Source organism: Lutjanus erythropterus, chromosome 17 (genome assembly GCF_056507025.1).
Source record: "Lutjanus erythropterus isolate fLutEry1 chromosome 17, fLutEry1.hap2, whole genome shotgun sequence".
Taxonomy (NCBI): domain Eukaryota; kingdom Metazoa; phylum Chordata; class Actinopteri; order Lutjaniformes; family Lutjanidae; genus Lutjanus; species Lutjanus erythropterus.
The window spans coordinates 24,301,855-24,326,168 of NC_139333.1; the positions used below are offsets into that span (position 1 = coordinate 24,301,855).

The following is a 24,314-nucleotide window of genomic DNA, read 5'->3' on the forward strand; positions in this document are numbered from 1 at the left end:
TTTTAAGCATTCCACAACTTGAAAACATGTTGAAACGTATTTACAAATCATTCTGTTTTTATTCACCCTTTATGCAGTTTCTTTTAAATTGTACCCATGAAGAGTCATGGAATGAACCCCTCTCTCATGCCTCGTTCGTGGTTACGGTTCTCCTTCTGGACGGGACACAAATAGGCCTTCTTATTTGACCTCCTCTACCACCCCCGCATATGGGGAATGTACTCTGGAATTCTCCCAGCAGTCCAAACATATTGGCAGTTTATTTTTAACACCTGCTCTTGTTATAGATGCCCCGTGCCCCATGTTATTTTGTGTTTTTTACATACCATCATACCACACTTAAGAGATGAATGCAGATCACTTTAGGCTGGTGTCAGTCACTGAGGGTTTTCACTCTGTGCTGAAATAACAGACTTGGACTGAGTGTGCATCACTGAAGATGAAACGTGATGGACTCCATGGAGAGTATTTGTTTTATCTGCAGTATGCCAGCTGAACAATATATTACCAGTGATTAGCCCATTATGGAAACTTGAGTCTTACTTTTATTGTTTCTTAATGGACAAACAAATGCTAATGTATTGGTTACTTGATTATTATTGATTTATTAGAATTGTGGCCACAAGGGGGCAGACTTCCAAAACAGTCACACGGCCTTGACGTATTATTAAATGAATCTGACTTATTTATGGTTGGACGGGTCAAACAAATGTTGGACTTTCATCTAGGAGGACAGGGTTTATGTCCCGCGTGAAATAAAACGTCAATTTTATCCAAAGCTTTACAGTTGCATAACATCACATTACTTGCTAACTAAATGTCATTTGACATAAATTTTATTTTAACAGAGTCACAATATTTTCCTAACCAAGTAGTTTTGGTGAAAGCGTAACCAAACTGTGACCATTTTATAATGTTAACCATGTGTTAAACAGCCTTTCTGGCAGCGTCTCATACAGATGCTAAAGGGGCATCTGGACGACACGCCAACAGGTGTGACGAAGCAGCAGAGACGAGAACAGGTTGAATATTCACTTCACTTTTTTTTTTTTGGTCTCCTCCACCAACCACTGAGAAAAAAACTGGATCGTTTTGTTGGCAGCTGTTTGACTTTCTATTCCAGCTGTGTGGTTTTGAGCAGGTCGCGTACAGTGGGTTAATCTGGGGTTCCTTCACAAAAAAATGTCTTCCAGGGTTGGTTTGCCAAACTTAAACCACTTAGGTTTAGAACAGATTTTATTTTCAACATGTTAAAAGAAAAGACAGCAGAATATACAACCATACTATCACATTAAACATCCACCTACACCCTAAACTATGAAAAAACAAGAAGCTAAAAAACTTTTAGAGCTGCAAAGGTAGATGAAATCTTCACATCTCCTCACATGTAGTTATCTAAATTAAGGTTAACATAAAAATATTGATTAATGCAGGTTTAGCTGTCTGGCATGTGGCCGCAGTCTGTCAAATCAAGTTTTAAAAAGCGGTTTCCCCTCACTGTTCCTTTTTCAGAGAAGCTAATACTCTGCACAGGTCGTTTATCAAGCACATCCTTCATGCCAATTCAATTTACCCTGACACAGTGGCCATGGCAACCAAGTATTATGAAACCGAATCCTCTTCAAAGCAAATGTCTCTTATTTCATGAATTCCCTAATCCATCTTCAACTTGGATGTAAAAAAATACGATGAAGAATAGGAAATATAAAATTACGATGTTAGCTTATGTCAATTGAAAGGGATAGAACAAATTGATTTAAGCCATCACAGATTTATACGGAGAGCACGGGAAAATAAATGTGAGTAGCAAGTAGGATCATGTATGGAAGTAAGAACTTATGGAGAAATGTGTCTGGGTTATAACTGTCAGAAAATAATCTAAATTAGAACTAAAATTAATCCAGTTTTAAACCCCTGCAGTTGTCTCTTCATCTCCAATCATCTCAAACTGCCGGACTTTCAGCTGAACTCTAAACGTTCATGGGAACGAGCTCTTCCTGCTGCTTTTGGATCTGTGCCAAAAACTCAAGAGTTTTCCCCAGAGGCCGTTTGGCCGCTCCGCCGCTGGGCCGTGAGGTTTGTCAATTACTGTAAGGCACAGGACAATGCAAGAAAAGAAAACTACGCCGGAACCCGTTGAGTAATCGGCCCAGTAACTGTTCTGAGGCGAAGAGAGGAAGCTGGAGACAGACTGATAAGACACATCATATTCTATGTGGTTTTCCATACCAACTGCCGCCCTCACGCACGGTGGCTCTGCGGTCGTGTGCGAATGTCTGCTGATCGTCGCTCGCATGAGAAATCTTTACCTCCCCAAACTTTCGGGCTGTTAACGTTATATTCCCTCGGCATTCTGTACATATCTGTGGCTCCACCGAGGGAGTCGTGATAAGATAGATAAGCTAACCAAAGTTCAGAGGTCAACCACGACGACAGTAAAATGTATAGAAGAAAGGGGTCTTATGGGTCATTTGTGTGATTGAGTGGAATTCTTGAGCAGTTGGTAACATTGATCTGTGAGTCCAGTTCTTGTCATTTTCAGTAGAAAGAGAAGTGGGTGGATGATGGAGGGACACAGAGGTCAAGATACAGTGCTGCAGTCTTTCCTGCTGAATCATAGTGCTACGAGGATGACTGAGAGTGCACTGCACTTGAAGCCACGTTTATTAGATTGTTTTTATTTCTCTATCTGGAGCCAAGGGAACAAGCACACTTCAGAAGAGAAAAAAACAGGCTCAGTTTGACACAGCACACAGTTAAATAAAACAAGGGAGGGATCAACACTGCAGTTTTTCTTCACATAATTAGCACGTTTTAAAGGGATAGTTCGGGTTATTTGAAGCTGGCTGTATGAGGTACTTATCCATAGTCTGTGTAATACCTCTTAAGAGAAGCAAAGAGGGGCATCAGCATGAAAGCTACAAGCAATAAACTGGTATGCATGACCTTTAACAAGGTCCACCCACAAAATCAGTTTAAGTGTACTTTATATTTAGAATATTTTCACTGCTCTACCTTGCTGTCAGACAGCCTTTTCTGATGGGAAGCTGCCATAATATTAGCCAAGTGTCAGTAAAATCAGTAATTTTACCTCACAGAACACTGGAGTTGCTGATCTACCACTGCCTCCATCAGTTAGTTAGTTAGTTTGGAGAGTCTGAACTAATCCTTTAAAAAAACACAAACTACCACAATAACACAAAAAAACAAACAGATGGAGCCAGCGGTAGACCAGCTACACCTGTTTTTTTGTGTGGTAAAGTTACTGATTTTGCCAATGGAGTTTGGTTTGCTTGACAAGCGCAAGAGTTGTCTTATATAATGGTGGTTTCCCATCAGAAAAGGCTGTCCGATGGCAAGGCAAAGCCGTGAAAAGCTTTTTTTTAAGTGTTAAAAATACCTTTTGTTGCTGACCATGGGGACGTGCCAAAGCTAATACACCGCCTATGGATACGTACATATACAACTCCACTTCAAATAAACTGAACCGTCCCTTTAATGGATGGTGACCTCATGCTTATACTCATGCTACATTTGGCACTATGGAGAAATTGTATGACACAGCACAACGTGTGACTCACGACCATATGATTGGAGACATGCCCGATGACACGGGTCTTTTAGATTTTTCATGGTTGCCAGAGTTCACTTGAGATCATCATTTCAAAATGAGCAATGAAATTATGCAATCACGGACATTTCCACAACTAGATCTTGCCGTTGACTTCCTCCTGAGGGTTTTTGGCAGCCATTTTGACATTAAATAGTAGGATAAAGACAGGTGATACCTATGAAACTAATTAAGGATCCATTCCATTCAGGTCAAACAAAGTCAGGGTGCTGCAATTGTGCATTTTGTTTTCACTGGAAAGGCTCTGAGGCTCTTAATTAGCACTACCGGTACCAACTGTGTTTATTAGGATTACGTAACTATTTAATAACATATGTTTAATAAGATTTAAGATAGCAATGACAGACTTAAGCAACTTTGGTGTGGTTTTATGGTAAAGGCTTTCACTTTACCATTGGTTATTTCATTATTATCTTGATTATTTGTGCTTTCATTTGAACCTGACTCACAGATGAGGCCGTCTGTATTCACATCACAGGAAATCTGTTGTGTGTTTAGTGTATTTTAAGTACCCAGTTAACCCCTTTGTTGTCATCACTCTGTGTTATCAGTGATTAAACTGTGATGACAAGACAAGGGTTTTGAGTGGCTTAAAACTTATCGACGCACAAACAAACAGGCTGTATTCACTTCTCGTCTCTCTTTCAGCCTGTCTGTCCCCCCATTTGCCTGCTGCTCTTTGTGTTCATGAAAGTCCCATCTCCATCTTTTCTCAGTACGTATGGCAGCAACAAATGGTGAGAGACAAATACATTTTTGGTCCCGTTTGAATTAATTACACTTACGATGTCATTTTTTCCTGTTTTCAACCAATAAGTGTAAAAATTGTCAAGTTCATTTTAAAGAGTTAATCAGTTCTCGGGTTGCAACTAATGAATATTTTCATTATCGATTCATCTGCTGATGATTTTCACAATAAATCCTGTCTTTTTTTTTGTCCAACCAACTCAAATACTCTTTATTAAATGACACAAAAGCTAAGAAGTCTCACATTTATTAGTCTCACGATTAATTACTCGTCAGGATACAGCTGTAGATGGCATTTGATTTCTTTCGATCAACTAATCGATTAATTGACTAATCATTGCAGCTCTAGTTGGTTCCATAAGCTAGCAAGAGGGACTGTCTCTACAAGTTTGGTATGACGTCACTTACACAACTTTTAGGTGCTTCTAATTACACATTTTTGAACTTATATTTTACCTTTATACTTATACTAACAGTTTTGTGACAAACTGCATCTTAATTGACTTGATGTGAAGCATCTAATTCATGGTACTATTCAAACGAGATTTTAAAAAATATTTGTCTTTCACTGCTAAATACCTGCATATTTTTTCTAAAATAAGGTCCCATGGTGGTCCTGATTGTTTCACATATATATTTTTAATACTCCTTCTGCCCGATGCTGGATTTGTGTGGATTGGATGTGTGTGTATGTGTGTATCTCTCTCTCTGCAGCTCTCACAGACCGAGAGCAGAGGAAAGAGATGGAAAATGTGATGTAATATTTGGCTGCTATGTTTTTATAGTCGTGACCTCACAGCCTGTGCGCTGCCAAGCAGGCTGACACAGGGACATGTCCCAGACACAGCAAAATAAGTGAAAATAAGAAAAGTCTAAAATTAGGAACTGTAATTGTTGTTGCTGGCATCATATGTTTTCTGTGTTATGATTAAGAACGCTCATGTATATGCATGTAAGAGCTGTTTGTGAGTTTGTTTGAATCTACCACGCTGGGTCTGTAAACATTTAGGTAGACCGGGGCCAGAGGAGTCCAGCGTGAGTCGAGAGAGGGGCAGTCCGACTCCGACACGGCTGCAGTAGGAGGGGAACTATTAAACTACTGTATCTCAGTGATCCAACAGACAGTAGCACTTCACATGCTGATGACAGGACGCTGGGACTGGCCCTCGTTTGACCGACAGCTGCGACAACCTGACACACAAAGCAGAAGGCCCCGTGACGCACACACTGCAGGCCTTCCCCTCAGACCCGTGAGGAGCATCAGCTGGATCCACCGTCTCAAAGTCCGCCTGCCGAGTGTGAGTATGAGCCGTTTATTCATCACAGTTAATGGATTGTGGGTTGAGCCAAGATGAGTGAAATTGCAAATAATGCAATCAGGAGAGAGAGAGCAGCCCGTCACATTGTTTTAAAATCAACGAGAATGGAACTGTGTCAAAGGACCAGGTCCCTTTTAGAACATCATCCCTGCTGCCTCTTTTATTTTCCAGATCTTATATGAATTCTCCTGCAATGACAGCCGCATCTGTTTTAACACTCTTCTCTGTGTTGGTATGTGGATGGAGTTACTGTAACTCTACCACATCTCTACTCTTCAGATCCGTGCCCCCTGGCCGGCGTCCTATCTACGTTTTTTTGGTATGCGCCCTCACTGTCTCCCGCGCTAACGCGAAGATAAGTCGTACCATTTTAACGACGGAGGTGAAATGTTAGAACGCCGCTCCAGACGTAACATAATTCAGTATCTCGGCCTGAATGTTTGTTATGTGGCTCTCCCCGGAGAGTTTGGCTTCAACCCCGGCTTCACAAACACAGTAAACTTAACACTCCCATGTCCACTCGGCCCACTGATTGTCAGTCTTTTACAAACATTGACATATAAGGGATGGGAATGGGGAGCGCCTGCACAGCTACTCCACAGTTTTAACAAGAGTTCTCCTCTATAAGTCACTGTAAAGCTTTACTGTTGACCGGTTCACGGCTCATGTGATCAGAATTAAGGCCCGACGATTTAATAAACACCAGAGTCACACTAGCTCAAATACACAATGGATATCAGCTGCAAACAGAACAATCTTATCTGACAAAGAGCTATTTCTACATTACGCTGAGAATGTCACATACACTGTTAAAAATCATACAAGAATTTAGTGGAATTAAAGTTAATTAAAGCAAAAAATTTCTAGTATTTAATGTAGTGTTTTCAGACCACTTCAGATCTTATAAACATTGAAATGATGAGATCAACTTATTAAATGCAAGCATGCAAGTTTTGAAAGTTTTACCAACTACTAATCTTTTGTTGAGATGATTCACTCTTCTTCTTTATATAAAGGTTCACATTTTTCAGTTTCTAAATCTCAAAGATTTAACAAAGCTCATCTAAAAAAGAAAATTAAATTATCTCTACTAAAGATTATACGTCGGCAAAACTTTTTTCGTTTATTTCAAAACTTGGTGGTCCAATTTAATATCTGAAGTAAAACTGAACTAACAATAAAAACAATGAAAGGCTATTTGTTTTTAATCATCACCTCAACTTGTCTTTTTAAATTCAAGAAACAAAAATTTTAAAACTTTTAAGACAGCCCTGACACAAACTTTTTAAGGTTAAAACAAACAGTTTATTTTGACAGCGTACTTTGATTGCTGAGCAGCCACAGAGTTCCCACTTAGAGCAGCACTTCATGGCTGTGATCTGGTCTTGTAACTGTCCCTTCTTTCAGGGGTGTGTGGACATGAGCGCAGCAGAAAGGCCTCCGTTTTCATGCAGGTGTGAGAAACACACATGGAGGCGTCCAGGAAGTGTGAGCTAAGTGATGAAGAATAGAGAGTGGATGTTGACAGGGGGGTTATCTGAGGTCGGGCAGCTCCTCCACCAGCCTGCTAATGCGAGGAAAGCTTGCATGTCATAATGTGCTGTCCGTCGAGGAAGCCCGGTATCTTCGGCGCAAGGTGTGAACTTAATTGCTGATGTTTTGCAGAAGTGAAGGAGTGTGGGTTTGATGACTTAGGAACGTAATATGTCCGGTGTTATCGGGAATCCATAACATTCAGACTGCATTTGGAAAGGATGCCTGAACCAGTCCAACAATCTGCTTCAGCTAAATTATCGCTGACCTCTACACTGACAATCTATTTCTTAAAGGGATATTTTGGATTATTTGATGTAGGGTTGTCTGAAGTACTAAACTGAGGTAACTGAGGCAATCCAACAGCCTTTTTTGACAGGAAATTGCAATTATAATGAGCTAAATATCTCTCTCTCCAAACAAACCAAACTCCATAGGGAAAATTAGTCATTTTACTTCACAGAACACAACAGCTGCTGCCTGTATCTGTTAGTTCGTTTGTGTTAGTGTGGGACTTAAGTGAATCCAAACTATGCTTCTGAAACACCAAAGTCACCCAAAAGCAAAAACAGACTAACAATTAGAGGCAGCGGTTGAGCAGCAACTCCCATTTTCTGCACGGTAAATTTACTGATTTTGCCCATGGAGTCTGGTTGGTTAGGAGAGAGACAGTTTGCTTTTATAACAGCAATTTCCCATCGGACCAGGCTGTCTGAGAGCAAAGTAAAGCTGTAAAAATATTCTAAAAATATTGTAGACTTAAACTGATACTGACTTTGTTAGATGGACCTTTTTAAGTAGCTAAGATAACCTGTCTTGCTGACCTCGTCCACAGCAGTACATTTCTTTCTTCCTACACCAGTACTCCTGCTGCTTCTCCAAAAAGTCTACGGGAGATAATACACTTATTATCTACAAGTATCTCATACAACCCCACTTTAAATAATCAGAACTATCCCTTTAAGACATCCTGCTAAGAAATAGGAGAAAATAAACGCATTTAAGAGGGAAAATAATCGATACACAAATCAAATAATCTGCTCCAACCTTTTAACTCAGAAGATCCAAAGGGAGGCAGAGATAAGGAAGTCACTTCATACTTAAAAACATTTACAGTTTCGACCTCTCCCTTTACTCCTTGCGTGTGTTTCCTGGAATTCCATTCATTGCAACACCCATATTCATAAGACTAACTAACCTCAGTGCATACTTTTACATACACATTAACAACGGGGGCAGCAGTCCCTGTTCAGGGTGGGACGCCATCTCACTCACTCCCGCTGGAAATGAGTCATGTCAAACAGAGGAGAGCCCCAGATGCTATCTCTCAGTGGTGGTGCGCCGGGCATACCCATCCACACTTTCACACATACTGACCGTGAGTCATGAGGCCGACTATAGACAAGCAGAGGGAAAAGACCCCATGTGCCACACTACAATAATGTTTGTGTTTCTAACTGCCATGGTAACAAGAGGCTGAGTTTACAGGGACGTATCTGATGTGGAAAAAGTCTAGAATACCTTAATCTACTCTAATATAGATACAAAAGCAATAAGCAAATTATCAAAAAGCTGAGAAAATTGACAACAAAGTCATGGTAACAACATCATTAACTCTGTATTGTTCTTTAAATCTAGTTATTTTATATCACTCCAACCTTGAAGCCACTTTCCTTAAACAAAAGATGAATGATGAAACCTGACTGTTTTCTTTATAATCACATATCATCATTTAACCGCTTTAATCAAATCAGAATCAAATTAATCAAATTGCTTGACAACTTGTCACTTCATTTTTCCTTTCACATCCATTTTTACCTGTTTTTCAATTCATATGCATTTTCATCACCTCCATTTTTATCAGTTCATTTAGTTACTTTCAACCTTCATATATATTTTACTGTTCAGTGTTTACAAATGATTAGTAATGCTATATTTTGGAAATGTATGTATATATTTATGACTATCATAAAGTAATACCGAGTTGTACATTAATCAAGCTGTCTAAATGGCTAAGCAATCTAATGCCAATTTTGTCAAATGTTTAAGTCAAATATGTTCTTATTTAATGATATCTATTAAATACATATCAAAAAGATTATTTAAAATATGTGTGATATACGTCTGCCTAATATATATGCAAATTCTATATTAACTGAAAATAATAGCCTGATAATGATAAATTTATTTATGTAGTACTTTGCAGCTTAAGCACAAAGTGTGCTTAAAAAAGTAAAAATACTGAAGGTGCAGAGTATATGATAAGAATATGAAAATAATGATACTGAAACAAGCATAATTAAAATATGATAAGACAATGAAGTTAAAATAAAACAATAAATCGGTAATATAAAGAGAAACTATGAAAATGATGCAATACTGGATTTCCAGGGTACAGTGTCATTTTTAATGACAGCAGTAAAAGCTGGACTCAGCGTCTGATAGAGGAAAACAAAACCCTCGAAAGCTGCTTTTAGTTACCACGACAGCCAAACAATGACCAGTCAGCTCACTACACACACTACAGCAACCCAGTAACTACGGCAACAACCCCATGCGCTATTACGCATGGAGCATCTATATTGGGAACCCTGGCTGCGGACCAGAGGGTCACTCCATGACGCAGCGACGCACGCAGGGCGTTGTTCTTCCATAATGAGACACTTTATAACAGAACGTCAGCCCCTGGCATCAATCTAGTCTGAGAGCGACTTACAGGACTGAGGGACTACCACTGTTGGACTCTGTTTGGGAAAAAAAAAAAAAACCTTTTGTTTCTTGCGAGCCTGAACCTTTTATTTTTTATTTTTTGTGGAAATACACACAGCTGCCCGCTCCAAGTAAGTGGACTTTGCACTCTTCTTCTAAACTTCCTTATATTAAGCTGCGCTCAGAGAGTCTGTCCTGGCGGATTAAAGAAGGAAACATTTCGCTGGGATACCCGCCGCTCCGCTGCGCGCACAGACTAAGGATTGATGTGTCATCGCTCATAGCCTGTAATGAAGATTATTTAATCGCTAATAACTTATTCTGATCGATAAATAATCGTAAATTACGCGTAATTTTGATTTGCTACATTCTTTTAATTGGTTATTATCGCTTTAAGTGCCATCTTTACGCACATTGCCTCCATTTTAAGTAATTAAAAACTAACTTAAGAGTACAGAAAGTAATTTTTAAAAGAAAAGACTACAGAGATGTAGTCCTTGAGAAGAGCTTTAAAGTTTAATCATGTCGCCAAACTTGCTATTAAACCTAAATTATGTGAATTAAAGGTGCTTGGAGACAGTTCTTTTCCCACGTAGGATCTAAACGTTCTCTTAAATGTGATGTTATCATGGTAAATGTACATGTTTACCATTTGACAGAGACACGGGTCCAGATGAAGTGTCTCTGTGCGTTTTGAGCGCGCTGCTGCAGCGACACACCCATGTCCCACCGATCTGACATCCATCCACACAAACACACACAGTCAGTCTCACACTCTCTCTTCTCCTGACTGTTCAGACCGTCTGTAAAGATGCTGCTCCTACTACTGGGAATCATCCTCCTGCACGTCGCTGCTCTGGTGCTCCTGTTTGTGTCCACAATAGTCAGCGTGAGTAGAACCGCCTCTTTTTTATTTTCCTTTGGATTAAATATGAATGTAAATTGACTAAAAACCTCAACAATGAAGCTTCCTGGCATCTTATACCTGCAGAAAGAAATATGTTTCATTTTTTGTCCCCCTAGTTTGCGATACACTTCTGATTACTACAGTTGTCTTTGACTTTTCTCCTCTCTTCACTCATTACTGACCACAAGTTGCATGTTGTTGACACCAGGTATGGACGTCAAGTGAAACTGGCACCTCAGACCTCTGGGTAAACTGCACTTCTTCCAGTACAGGATTCCACTGTGACCCAGCATCAACTGGAGGTCAGACACCTGCCTAATATTTGCCTTTCAGACCACTTTAACCAATTATTTACTCTGTATTTATAATGCAAGGGCTAATACTGGAATTTTTTATCGTTGTTGTGATACATTCTCAGGATTTTTCCACTGATAAGTCCTTTTTCAGGTTCACTTTGGGCAGAATTATCTCAACCTAAAAAGCTTGATAGCATTGAAACAAGTGTAAACCATCCACATTGACATTGTACTGAAATGACTTGCTGAAATCCAACATTCACCCGGTTGATGATGTATGTGGGTGTGTCACGGCTCCTCCAGCGCTCTGGTGCCATCTAGGGCAGAGAATGTGGCAGTGCTGTTTTGAAGCTGGAGCTGATAGGCTGCCGCCGTATAAATAGTCGTGGTGTGATGTCCATATTCAGGTCTCATGTTAGGGAGCCCTCAGTGACAGGAGTTTGGGAGTTGTGGAGGACGATCAGGGTGGGGCAGCAGTCGGAGAGTATTTAAAGTTTTAGATCTCCGTGGGTATGCGTGTGTGACAGAGTGTTTGAAAGCGGGGAGACCTTGGACTATCCCGTGCAGAACATAGCATGCTGACGGTGGGTCACGCCCAGTGTCAGATCTAAGTGTCCAGTGTTGGTTTGCAGGGATCACTGGGACAATTTAAGGCAGCAGCTGCAGCGTTCAGAGATTTATTTAGACAGTCAGGCACCTCCACATAGATTTTCCAGGGGTATGGACATTTAGATTCTGCTATTTTTGAATATTCCTACCTTATACGAATGCTTCAGCACCAAGTTCACGTGCGATCACCGTTGAGAGGCTGCATGTTTTGCTGCTAAATGTGCCGTCACTGTGGTGCAGAAGGTGCTGGCTGCAGCTGGGTGATGTCACTCGTCTAGAATGAGCCGCGCTCAGCCAGTGTGTGTTTTGTCAGGGCGGCAGCAGCAGCAGCAGCAGCGCCGGCACAGTCTGCCAGGTAGTTTGATGGCGCAGCCGGTTTGTTTGACTTGCTTTCATTAGTCCACTGACGCACAGTGTTTATTTAAGAAGGCACATGTGTGTGCGAGTGCCCGGGTCTGTGCTTTGGCTTTGGAAGATGGAAGATAGTGGTCTGCCTCTCACGTGGGGGCCAAAAAAGCTTCTTTTTTTTTTAAAAGCTTTGCTGAGCAATCAAGTTCCTTCTGAACTGAGTCATAATCATGGTCATCATGGTTATATTTAGGGCATTTCTCAAACTTCTGAGTTTCCCCCTTTCCATTGCCTTGGTTACACAAATATTGGCTGCATTTCATTTCGATGACGTCTGATAGGGCTGCGTGTTGGCAAGAATCCGGCCATACGATACGGATCACGATACAAGGGTTACGATTCAATATATTGTGATATATTGAGATACTGTAAGCAAGTTGATACATTGCTCTTTTTCTTATCTTATTTTGGGAAAACTGTCATAGTATAAGGAACAATCTAACATATGCATAAAATCAGAATAAAAAAAAAATACCTTCAAAAACTAGTCAGATCAGATTACAGCGTTGTTTACAGTGGTATTTGTTCTTCTATCCAACCCCACAAGTTGCAGCATCCAGCTCATGTCTGAAGGAAACAACAGACGTAGAGATGACATAGTATAGCTTACTGACTATTACATCACACTTGATACCATAACAAACTATCTTCTTAAAGCAGAATTTGAAAATGTAAATTGCAATTGCCAGGACATGAAACCAATAATCTGTTGGTCTTTACAGATTAAGACTTGATAGTCTAACCATGGCTTAACCATCAGTGCAAAATAAAAACTAGTCCATTAGCTCGGTGCTAACATATAATGGAAATTCCCAGTGCTAACGGAAATTAGCAATGCAATCGCGGTAATATCATCTTAACAAACGGATCCATTTTACTTCACGTGCTTAACATGAAACAACAAATCTGCTCTGTTGAAATGACGAACAGTTAAATGTAGCACTTCGAAAAGTATTTTTTACTACTCTTATATGCAGTATAGCAGTAATACTGCTGAAATAAACCTAAGAAAGACTGAAGCAAACAAAAATCGCAATACGTATCGGATCAGCACCCAAGTATCGTGATAGTACTTGAACTGGGAGATAAGTGCATCGTCCTCGGCCACAGTGTCAATAGTTTGTTGCGAGTAAGAGACATTCATGTTATAGTTGTTGTATGCTTAGCTTGAGTTAAACATCACACCCTCACAGCCAGGAAAATTACTTCATAGAATTTACTCGCTCTAAAATTAGCTTTTTGAGAAGGAATGTCCTCCACCGCCACACAGGCCCATGATACATAAACACGGTGAAGTAAATACTACAGCAGTTTTATTTTTGTTGCACAGAGGGCCTCAGAATAGAAGGCGGAGAGACGGCAAACATCAACAGCTATCTTCCTGTTTGGACTTACAGTGAAAGGCTTTATGCTCTGTCATTGCACAATCATTAACCAAAGCATTCATGTAAATTTTTGACTGTGACTCACAGTTGCTTATCAGTGATATTCTGAGCCCCGAGCCGCGCCCCAGGCTAGGAAACGCCACGCCACTGTTTCCTGCGAGTGGTCAGAGAAGGAAGGAAGGAGGACGAGATGTGTGTTTATCAGAAAGCAGTGATGTATTGTCAGTATTTATAGGTGAGCACTATTCATAGGACAGGGGATGGAACATTTCACCCATTTCTCACAGTGTTATCACAGTGTTATATAACATCTGCAAACAGGATCATTAGAGTGGAATCTAATTGTTGCTCCGGTGCTGGATGGAGATTTGCAAGCGTGTCATGTTTCCCCTCATATCTCATCCCCGGGCCAATCATCATCGTCGGGACACACTGGAGCGCTGTTGTTGTACGTAACCCGACTCCAGACTGGTAACCCAGCACAATCATTCAGGGATATCTCAGTGTTTCTCCTGGAAACCCGCACTGATTCTTTGTAAGTGTCCCCAGACAGAATGAGCTGCGGGGTTATGAAGTGTTTTAAATTTAGCCTACAGTGTTAAAATGTGGTTAGTCAAACACATCACACAAAGTAAGCTGTCTCAGAACTTAATCATCCTTTTCGTTGTGCGAACGGTAATAAATTATGCATCGTGCCTTTTTTTTCCATGTTGTAAGTGCCCCCCATTAAACCACAACATGCTTTTATTTACATAATTCAAGAGAATCAATAAAACCACGGACGCCTGAGGACGAGGAAACACTTCAGACGTTTGAATGTCAGAGTTCAGCAGCGGCATGAATACAGACGGACCCACTTTTTATAGCCTTGTCTGGAATATCTGCCAATACAACACTCCGAGAATTCAAAGTGCTAACTCGGACTGTGTAGGGTTCTTTGGTTCGTCCCCATAAGTGAACCCTCTTTGGATCTGGATAGAACTTTTTATAAAGGTTCCACTTAGACCACTTTCAGAGGGTTCGACCTACAACCCAACATAAAGGGTTATACCTAGAAATATCTGTGAAAGGTTTTACCTAGTTCCCCCTATGAGAGATCCTGCAGGGAACGCTTTTATGGTGTAATGTTCGCAATCATAATCTTCTTTGGGGGCTCTATTCTCCCTTCTAAGGGTGCAAACAAGAATCCACTCAGGTTGCTCTACCAAGAACCCATTTATATTCCAAGGATTTCAGGTAGAACTCAGTCGAGGGGTCTAAAATACATTTCATAAGGGTGTGACCTCTATCCCTCTTCTCTTATGAGGGTTCTACAAAGAACCATATGCTATTTTAAAGAGGAATCAAAAAATATACATCATTTTGACAATCTATGTTACAACCGCCAGTGTTTACATTGAGAAAAAACTTTTGACTTTGGAGAACTCTTTCTTCCAAAAAGGGTTCTCCTCTTACTGTAACCTTTAATGTTACAAAGAACCCAAACAAAGAAAAAGGGTTCCTCAGAAGCAAAGGGTTCTGGGAAGAATCTCAGCCCGTCAGGAAGAACTGTTGTGGAGCCCTTATTCCTAAGAGCGTAAGACAGGAAGAAAAACGGGTGGACTTGACCATGGCAGCGTTTTACGGCACAGATGGCACAAAAAAATAGGACAGTACCAGCAGGAACGGCTAAAAAGAAGAGTTTTGTAGATACAGCGAGGGACATAGTGTGTTCTTAGGAAACCTGAGAGGCAATGGAGGCAGCATGGATAACTCTCAGACAAGAAATAGACCCTGCTTGGAAGTCCTGGGATTCCTGGCATGGTGGCACGAATGAAGCACACGCACTCACATAGATAGCACAGATAGACGGTCTTCCCTGTCAATACAGGTGTCTAATGGGTTAATGGCCTCTCGCAGGCAACCTGGCCTTGGAGGACTAGCTGCAACGATCGATGTGGAACATTTAGTCATAGGTCCTGCTGTGTGGAGCGCACAGAGCTTTTAGGAACAAGATACCTAGGTTTCATTGTTATGGATCCATTACACATTCCCAGAAGTAAACATAGCCAGAGGGGCTAGCTCATTACACTCTCTTTGAGAGGATGCTTAAATTCAGCAGAGATGAGGCCAGTCAAAGCACACTTTAGCATTTTGTTTTTTTTCATTTGTCTCCACTTACCCTTCCCCTCTCGTGCACTCATTAAGTCAATGTGATGTATGAATGATGCTTTGGATAATGATGATAGCTGGTCAGTTATTGACAACACTCTCTTCCCCTCTCCTTCTTCCCCCTGCAGAGTGGATTCAGGCGGTCCAGGCCCTCATGATCCTATCCATCATCTTCAGCTGCCTGTCTCTCTTCCTCTTCTTCTGCCAGCTCTTCACTTTGCAGAAGGGTGGACGCTTCTTCCTCACTGGAACCTTCCAGATCCTTGCCAGTGAGTTCAGGCACCCTTGACACTTCCTCACAAATCCATCAACATCATCACTGGGATCAGATAGATGTCAGAAAGACAGGGTTTCCCTCAGCGCAGTTGTTAGGCCCGGTTGGAATGGGGACCAGCAGCCAAGTGTCCCTTTTCACGGGACCTGGCAGCAGACTGATGGCAAGATTAATGTATGGTTTCTGTGATAATATAATCACGTATCTCACATTCCAAGGTGACCTCTTCAAATTGCTTCTTTTGTTCAACCAAGGGCCTTCGATTGTGCTCCAGTAACAGCTGAGCAAGCTTGGCGAAACCTCACGTCAACGTTCTCTTTTCCTGTTTGCTGAACTCAGATATACTACGTGCATAGGCTTGTCCATGTTGAGAAGAAAAACGAATTTTTAAGATGGTTAAAAGATGTTGCTGGGGGACCTGTTAAAGGGACATATATAGAGTCACATCTTAAGTTAGCTAATGTTAGTGCTAACTAGCTTGCTAACAATTGAGTCTAAAAGGGAACCCCAGAAAGGTTTTGTGAAAGGTTTTGTCCCTGCTATGCATGACTGCATTTCTCTAACAATATTTATCAGACGGTACTAGCTACCTAACGACTGATACAGTTTAGCCAGGTAGTTAGCTATCATTTTGCTAACATTAACTAGCTTAAGATGTTACTATGTCACTTTTATTGCTCACTTTTCTTTTCAGCATAGATTAGCTGAGCATATCTAAGCACAAGAAACAGGAAAGGAGAACACTGACCTAAGGTTCTGCTGGGTGCCAACCTTGCTCAGCTGTTATTAGAGCATGAAGTGAAAGGGTGTGGGACTTAGGATTGGGTCAGTTTTATATATAAGACAAAGAAAGGCAGCAACATTTTACATTTGAGAAATTAAACATTTCAGCACTTTTGCTTGACAAACACTTGAAAATCAACTAAATGACTAACCTTTCCAACATTACTCTGATTCGCTCAATTAGTACAATACCACTTGAGTGGTCTGAAAATACACCACACAACTCCACCTACACAGACAACCAACGGCAGATACTCAGTCTGTGTCTTTTGTGGCAGAGAATCAAATTAAGAGAGTCTGAGCCAGTCACTAATGGTTTAATGCTCCACTTGTCTATTGTACTTCATGCCCTTTGGCCAGAGAGCAGCTCCACTGCCAGTCCATTGTGTCCTCTCTTGGCAGCCCTTTCCCAACATCCCAGGTTTGCTCTCTATACGGTGCCAGCGCATTGCCGAGCACCCAGGTGCCCACTCAGCCAAACAGGAATGACAGTGGGCAGACTGCCAGCTGCGCAAGTTGAAATGTCAGGAAGGCTGACGGCGCGGGGGTCCGACAAACAAAACATGCCATGTCAGACCAGGGAGGTGGGCAGGGCAGGAAAGGCTTGCGAAGGCTGGACTGGAGCTCCATAAGCATGAAACACTGTGATGTAATGTTGCAGGGACGCTTTCTGGGAAACTCTGACCCACTCGCCTCCGTCGGCAGACGGGGTTCAGCTCAGGACAGAAAAAAGAGAGCACAACACTGCAGAGAAATATGATCTGATAATTGAACGAGACGATGTCCAGTGTTGCTCAGTGCTCAATTTTTTTCCGCCCTGCAGGTTTGTTCGTGATGAGCGGAGCCATCATCTACACGGTGATGAGTCCGGACTGGGTGCCGGAGACAGACGCCTTTGGCTACTCCTACATCCTGGCGTGGGTCGCCTTCCCGTTGGCGCTGATCAGCGGACTCATCTATGTCATCTTGAGGAAGCGAGAATGAGCCATCACTCCATCCCAGTGTTCCCAGTAACCCCCTGCCCAACTGCAAGTGTCATCAGTCCCCCTCTGAAGAATAGGTTCTGATGCCATGAGCACCAATGGCCAATGGAGCCACCAGGCCAATCCACCCAGATCACAGCGAGGGAGGGTAATACCAAAAATCAACATGCAAACCAACACAAAAACAACCAATACTGTCTCAGTTAAAAGATGTATATAGTATCTATGGTTTAAAACCTATTTATAACACTTTTTACATATATGTACATAGTTTTTGTGTTGCCATGTCAACGGATACTTGTATGAGCTTTGTTTTAGCTGATTAAGTGCCTCGTGTTTGTTTGTAATGATGAAATAATTAGATGCTATTTTGTTGTGTTCTCTTTTTTTTGTTGCCTTTTCGTTTTGGTAATTGCCAAAGAATTAGTAAAAAAAAAAAAAAAAGTTTCTCGAAGTATATTAACCAAAGTGCATGTATAGAAATAGAAGGATTAGAAGAAGACTTTTTTTTTTGATGGGCTTGCTTTACAAAAAGAGTGGTAACATCCATGGACGTAGCATAGCCATGAAAACATAGATTTGGTCCTTTTTCTATTTGTGAATTTTCAAGTTTCAGTGTTTTTATTTTCGGTATTTTTTTTTTTTTTCTATTTCTTACTTTCAACAAAAGATGGTGCTATGTATTTATCATTCCTCTTACTGATAGCAAACATTTACAACAGAGTTACTTTGTTATTGTTTAGAGTCAAACAGCTTGCCATGAATTAAAGTTGAGAATCAGACAGAGGTACACTTGTACACACAGTGCCTGACTGCTTCTTTAGGGAACACAGCCTATTTCACATTGCAGTGTCTGATTTTTTTTTTTTCTTCATCAGCTACTGTAAAAATTAATAATAATTCAGTTTGGGGTGGTATACTGATGAAGTCAAAAGTCATTTGGAATGTCAGTATTATTCTGTGAGTTGGATCCTAGTGAAACTGCTTTAAATAAGCTTTATTTTTGCCTTCATTTTCCCTCATTTTGATGTTTGTGTTAGTCTCAAGAAGCCAAAATGCCTATTTACTAGAATACCTTAAAAAAATAACACAATGGGGCATTATAGCCGACGGAAATAAACAAGTATACATTTAACACTACTAGAAACAAATGCCACCGAGTTGAAGCCATATAAGAAAATACCAGACGATAGGAGAAACATATTAACTCTACATGTGAGAAGAAAAAGGACAGAGAAGTTTGCAGTGATGATACAAATGTCTGTTTCACATACTTGAAGTTTGACATGCTGCAGTCTCTGCCCACTGACGTCTAGATGTTTTTCTCTTCTACTGTATGAAACACTGTTTATATGTTGTGCATAACAGATGTTGGTGACAATCTAGCCAAAAAAAAAAAAAAAACACTCACGTACTCAATAAAACTACTCTCACATTATCTAATACTGTGTATTCCACTGTTACAAGGGACTGGATTCACTACACACTAACATTTGATGCATGTGGAGCAAGAAATTATTACATAATGCAGAATTTTCGAGTCGTTTTGTAGGCTTGTTCTGATGCTGTCTGCCTGTAAACTCTGAAACATGCATCTCTGTGCTACAAAACTGCCAGAAAATGGGAATAGGCTTTAAAATGGAAGCAAATTCTGAACCGTTTTTGATCGACAGCAGCTGCATGTTCATACTGTGTGCTATGAGATGGATCAAAGATGTCAGCAAATGAAATGCAGCATGTAAATTCCTGTGTACAGTCTAGCCAAGCGAGTCTGCCTTACAGTATGCGATCGTATGCTGGTAGATCAAATAAGCTGCCTTGTGCATGCGGTTGCAAACGCTGTATGCGACTTGTGTTACACACACTGGAGCAAAGGCATGGCGGTTTGCACCCGACGCCAGTTATTCAAAACATGCAGCTAGTGTTTCAGTGTCAACAGTGTCTCTGCTAGCATCAGAAATAAGAGGACTTGGACGTGTCTTGAGTGCTGTAAAGCAACGGTCTGTCCTCCACTTGACATCTCCCTGTGAGATCCTGCAGCCTAATCCGAAACGGAGCTATGTTGTGGTGGATTAAAGTATTTAATTCAGAGCTTACATTAGCTAGTCTGCTGTGGTTTTTACTGTAGCATGATGCTCATTAATGGGTTCAGTTAGAAGAGTTTGCCTCTAATGACAACTGCCCTACGATTTTGTGTAAAACAACAGTTCAATTGTCAATGCCATGTTTACACCTAAACTTCCAAATGCTCTTGATATTACCAAAGCTACTTTGAGTTTAATCATTAAAGGATGTTTCTTACCACCACCATGGAGCTTTTTGTGTCTTTCAATACCACTACACACAGTAGGAGACTTGTTCATTTTCAACAAGAGGGATTGACCCTGTTCGTTTTGTTCAACCATGACTTGTTGCCCATAAACAACTCTTTTGACTCTGAAAAGTCAGAATATCATAGATCCAAGACGAAAATGACAGAAGGGCAAGACTTAGAAATCTGTCTGCTACTTCAGAACCACAGACAGCGCCATGAATTTACTGATATTTCAGAGCCATGGAAGGGGCCATTAGACACATTTTCACCCAAATTACCCAAAAGTTTTAGACACAGGATCTATTTTTTAAGAACATAAAAGGTTCAATCAACTTGTTGTGTTTAGACCTGCAAACATTGGTCAAATTACTCCATTAATTATTCATGCACACGTAATTTTTGCATGCAACTGTACAACAAGTCTACCTCTCACATTCTTTCATTTGTAACTTACATGTTAATTTGTCAAAACACAAACTGGTTTGTAGCTGCAGATTTTTTAAAATGGTGGCCGAAATAAAATGCTGTGAGTGCTCAACCAATCCCAGAACTTAAGTTATACCTGAGTCCCTGCAGTGGAAAGGTGGCTATAGATTCTTACTTGCACAAACCTGATTCAGATAAAGCATGAGTGAGTCAGGCAGACTGGACTAAAGCTGCATTTCCACTGCAGGAGCTTTCCCCAGGAACTAGGAACCTTTGGAGGAACTAACTGTGTTTCTACTGCAGGGACAGGGGTCTAAATTCAGTTTCTGCGACATTAATTTACTTCCAAAAAAAAAACGTCCTTGTTCAGGTGCTGTATTTTTCAAAAGCACAGGGAATTTCTGATTGATTGAGTACTTGCAGCATTTAAATAAAAAAAATCTTAAGACATAAACATGGATTTATAAAAGAAAACATACAACAGATGGACCGACCACAATCATCATTGTACAGTCATCCACAACAATGACATATAAAAACAGTCATTGCTTTTTGTAAGTCATAATAACAATTATTTGCCTTATTTTTGTTGGTCCATATACTGAAGTGAAAGTGCAGAAAACACCAGATTAAACACATCTTTTAGTTTCTTGAAAAGTAGTTCTTTGGACTAAAACTTTCAGGTACTGTGGGTGGAAATGCAGCCTGACATATTCAACTAAACAACCCATCTGCACTCTCTCTGCTACTAGGGGATGGAAGAGGGGTGCATTTTGGTTATTTTGCTAACAAAAGGGACAGCATCCCCCATCACATCGCCTGCTGATTACACAGACATCCAACACGGCCGCTCCATTTTTAGAGAGGCCCAACCTGCCTGTTACGATGATAAAAGACTCAACTGTCATAACCAGTGCTTACAGATTATGCCTAATGGTTTGTGATGATAATCCAGTCCTTTTTAAGACAACAGTCAGTCCATAACAAGCACTCCTACCCTGAGCTGATGATAGGTATCTAAATCTCCAGCAATGAAAGAGTACTCTCACAAAGAGGATTCTTGTTGCAGGCTTGAGAGGTCACAGCCTCCCACTGCCTCCGCCTCTGACATACTAGCACTGGGTGAAATGGGGACACTGCATTCTGGTGTCTGTGTGTTTGTGTCTGTTAATTCAGTTTTGAGTGTCTGGGAAAATCTTTATCTCCAGATGCATATTTTTTATCCCCTGAGGTCTTATTTTTTGGATGCATTAGTATTATTACATGCACAAAATCTTGATATATTGTTTATCACGTCCTCAAAAACCATATCCTTTGGAGTGCCACCATCTGCTGGATGCATATAGGAACAGCAACAAAATTAATTTACCACACTAGCTTGGCAAACACCGCCCCCATGTGGTGAAATAAGAGCACTACAGTTAAATCCACTATGATAGTCTGGAGGGAGTGGGAGTTTCAATGTCTCTTGGGCTTAGCAGATAATTTTTTCTTATTAAAATGTGTTAAACCTCATTAATTCAATATATGATCATTAAGCCTGGTCTAGAACTCAGCTTGTTTATGTGGGTGGATGCCCTCCTCCATTAGTATGCATGCACGTGATAGAGAGCGGTGATTCCTCTTGCTTGTCTGCTCTCTATTACCCTTCAGTCAATCTAATGAACGCTCCTCCTCCTCCTCCAGAGCCATTATGAAGGCTCTTATGGCAAAACACATCATTAGAGGAGAAGGCAGAGGACAAAGGCCTCTTCTGCATTTGATAGATCATTTGATAAATTCAGACGCAATATATTAAGATCACTGTGTTACAAAGTAAAATATGCAAGAAAGGGGTACGGACTGAGGTAGATCATGGGTCAAGCAGTTTGTGTTTTTAACCAGCGAACCAAACATCTGAATGAGCGCAGATTTAACAAAACTCTGCTTCACTGGTAGTTAAAGTCATTCAGATCTAGAGGATAAGATGTAGTTTACAGTCTCAATCTGCTGGCCTTCAGATCAGGTTAGTTAACAATAAATTAATTTGACTAAATGTTTTAAAGTGGCTGCCAGGCTGGGAACCATGCATCAGCTTTTGGTTGCCAAAATTAAAAATATGGTATATTTTCTGTAATTAAGATACTATGCAGTCATAGTTTAGCTTAATGACAAAAAAAATAAACATGACATAAAAGAATGTTTCTCACAGTAACATGTCAGTAACCTAACCAGAAGGCCGTCCCCAAAACAAGTTTGTATACGTAAGCGTAAATATCAAAACAATGTATTTTTGTATTCATGTATCTGAATCAATGTTGAATAATGAATACTGGACATAGTAAGATTTTAAAAGATCTAGACAGCTTTTTAAAGTTTTTTTGTCAGAGACTCCCAAAAGTCTCACAGTTGAGGCTTTCAGGGGGTCTCAAGTGTTAAGTGAGGTGTCTCAGACCCCCTGAGACCCCCAGTTTTATGCACCATGGTTACCACAGACGCCAACCAAAGGCAGGAACTGGTTGCCAGTATCTCAAAATGGCAACTGTTACCTCTTGGGTTGTGCAAAATAAAGAAAGTGTCTCCCAGTAGGTGTTCATTTGGGTTGAGATCTGAGATGATTCACATAATTTTCATTCTTTCAAACTACTGATTGACCCCTCGTGCTCTGCAGGGGAGTATCTGTATTCAATGTTTCTCCACGGATTTATTCAGAACTTTCTTTTGAAGGGTAACTTTGGTACTTTGTGTCTAAGTGAGTAATGAGGACTGCAATTTTTCAAATTGGTCCAGTATTGACAGAGAGCGCTACAGCAAGCAGAAGTGAAACTAAGCGACAGTGAAGTTCTAATGGGCAACTGTGTAACATCAAAGTAAATCCACTGAAAGTGTTTGTTTTCACCACTGACAGGCTCAGCTTATTATAAGTGTGACAACATTATGGAAAGAATCCCTACAGAGAAAGACCTTTTCTTTTTTGTAACAGAGTAGGATGTTTGTTTAAAAAGAAACAGCCGAACTCATCCAAACTCCCTTTATAGAAACAGGAATTTTATCATCATAAAACACATTTCATTCAAACTTAACAGAAAAAAAACTCACCAAAAGCACCTTGGCTCGTCTTTCCACTGCTCCAACAATCACCAACTTCGGTTCTTTGATCAATATAAACCCTCAGTTCACCTGGGTGGCGCTGCTTCTCTGATGTTCGACCTCCCTCTCGCTCCTCTCACAATATTTTCACATCTAACACAAAAACAAAAAGGGTTCTGGTTAAAGAATACCAAAGTTACGTACACATGCATATGCATGTTTGTATATTACTTGCATGCTGGAACTATACATGCAAATTCATGTGCCATGAATCAATTTAAGTTTTAGTTTATTATGTGTATATCTGCATATATATGTGGTACCCATCATTTAGTTTATTTACCAAAATGTTAATCTTACTTTGACTGCTTAAACTTGCAGCCAATGTGGTGCAGCTTATCCATATTTACATCTGATGTATCCAAAACTTATAACCGTTAGTGAAACAAATATAGAAAAAAGAGAAAAAGAAGCTTAATGGATGAGAGCCGACTTGTGCAACATTTACTCCTGTCTCTCTTATCTGTTTGCCTCCTGACCTGGTATTTAAAATCTGGACATCCACACGTATAAAAACACAATGACAACAAATGTGTGTCGGGACAAAGCAGACAGACACCAGACATATTCATCACGTCATCCTGCACCAGCAGCAGTCTAGAAAGAATCGTCCAGTCGCTGTCACATTAACTATAGTGATGATGACAGATCAACATTCTGTCACAGCAGCCGTTTGATTTAAAAGCCACCTGGTTATCAGCAGCTCGATA

At 40.5% G+C, this 24,314-nt stretch overlaps 1 protein-coding gene and 1 long non-coding RNA gene across 3 annotated transcripts in view; one reads left to right on the top strand and one right to left on the bottom strand.

The window, feature by feature from the left end:
* LOC146312264 (uncharacterized) overlaps nucleotides 1–24,314 on the bottom strand; it is a 249,466-nt gene that overhangs the window by 45,067 nt on the left and 180,085 nt on the right. The window contains exon 3 of the long non-coding RNA XR_014772190.1: nucleotides 23,554–23,697. This is a non-coding gene — a long non-coding RNA (uncharacterized LOC146312264). The remainder of the gene's footprint in view (nucleotides 1–23,553; nucleotides 23,698–24,314) is intronic.
* Nucleotides 5,499–20,042, top strand: pmp22b (peripheral myelin protein 22b). Of its 2 annotated transcripts, none has more exons than XM_084740470.1 (5): nucleotides 5,499–5,676; nucleotides 10,738–10,828; nucleotides 11,055–11,148; nucleotides 15,824–15,964; nucleotides 17,576–20,042. In XM_084740470.1, the coding sequence occupies exons 2-5, from the start codon at nucleotides 10,751–10,753 to the stop codon at nucleotides 17,734–17,736; spliced, it is 474 nt and encodes a 157-aa protein (XP_084596596.1). In that variant the 5' UTR covers nucleotides 5,499–5,676; nucleotides 10,738–10,750; the 3' UTR covers nucleotides 17,737–20,042. The 2 variants fall into 2 exon arrangements, with proteins under 2 accessions (XP_084596596.1, XP_084596595.1); XM_084740469.1 differs by lacking the exon at nucleotides 5,499–5,676 and adding an exon at nucleotides 9,908–10,070.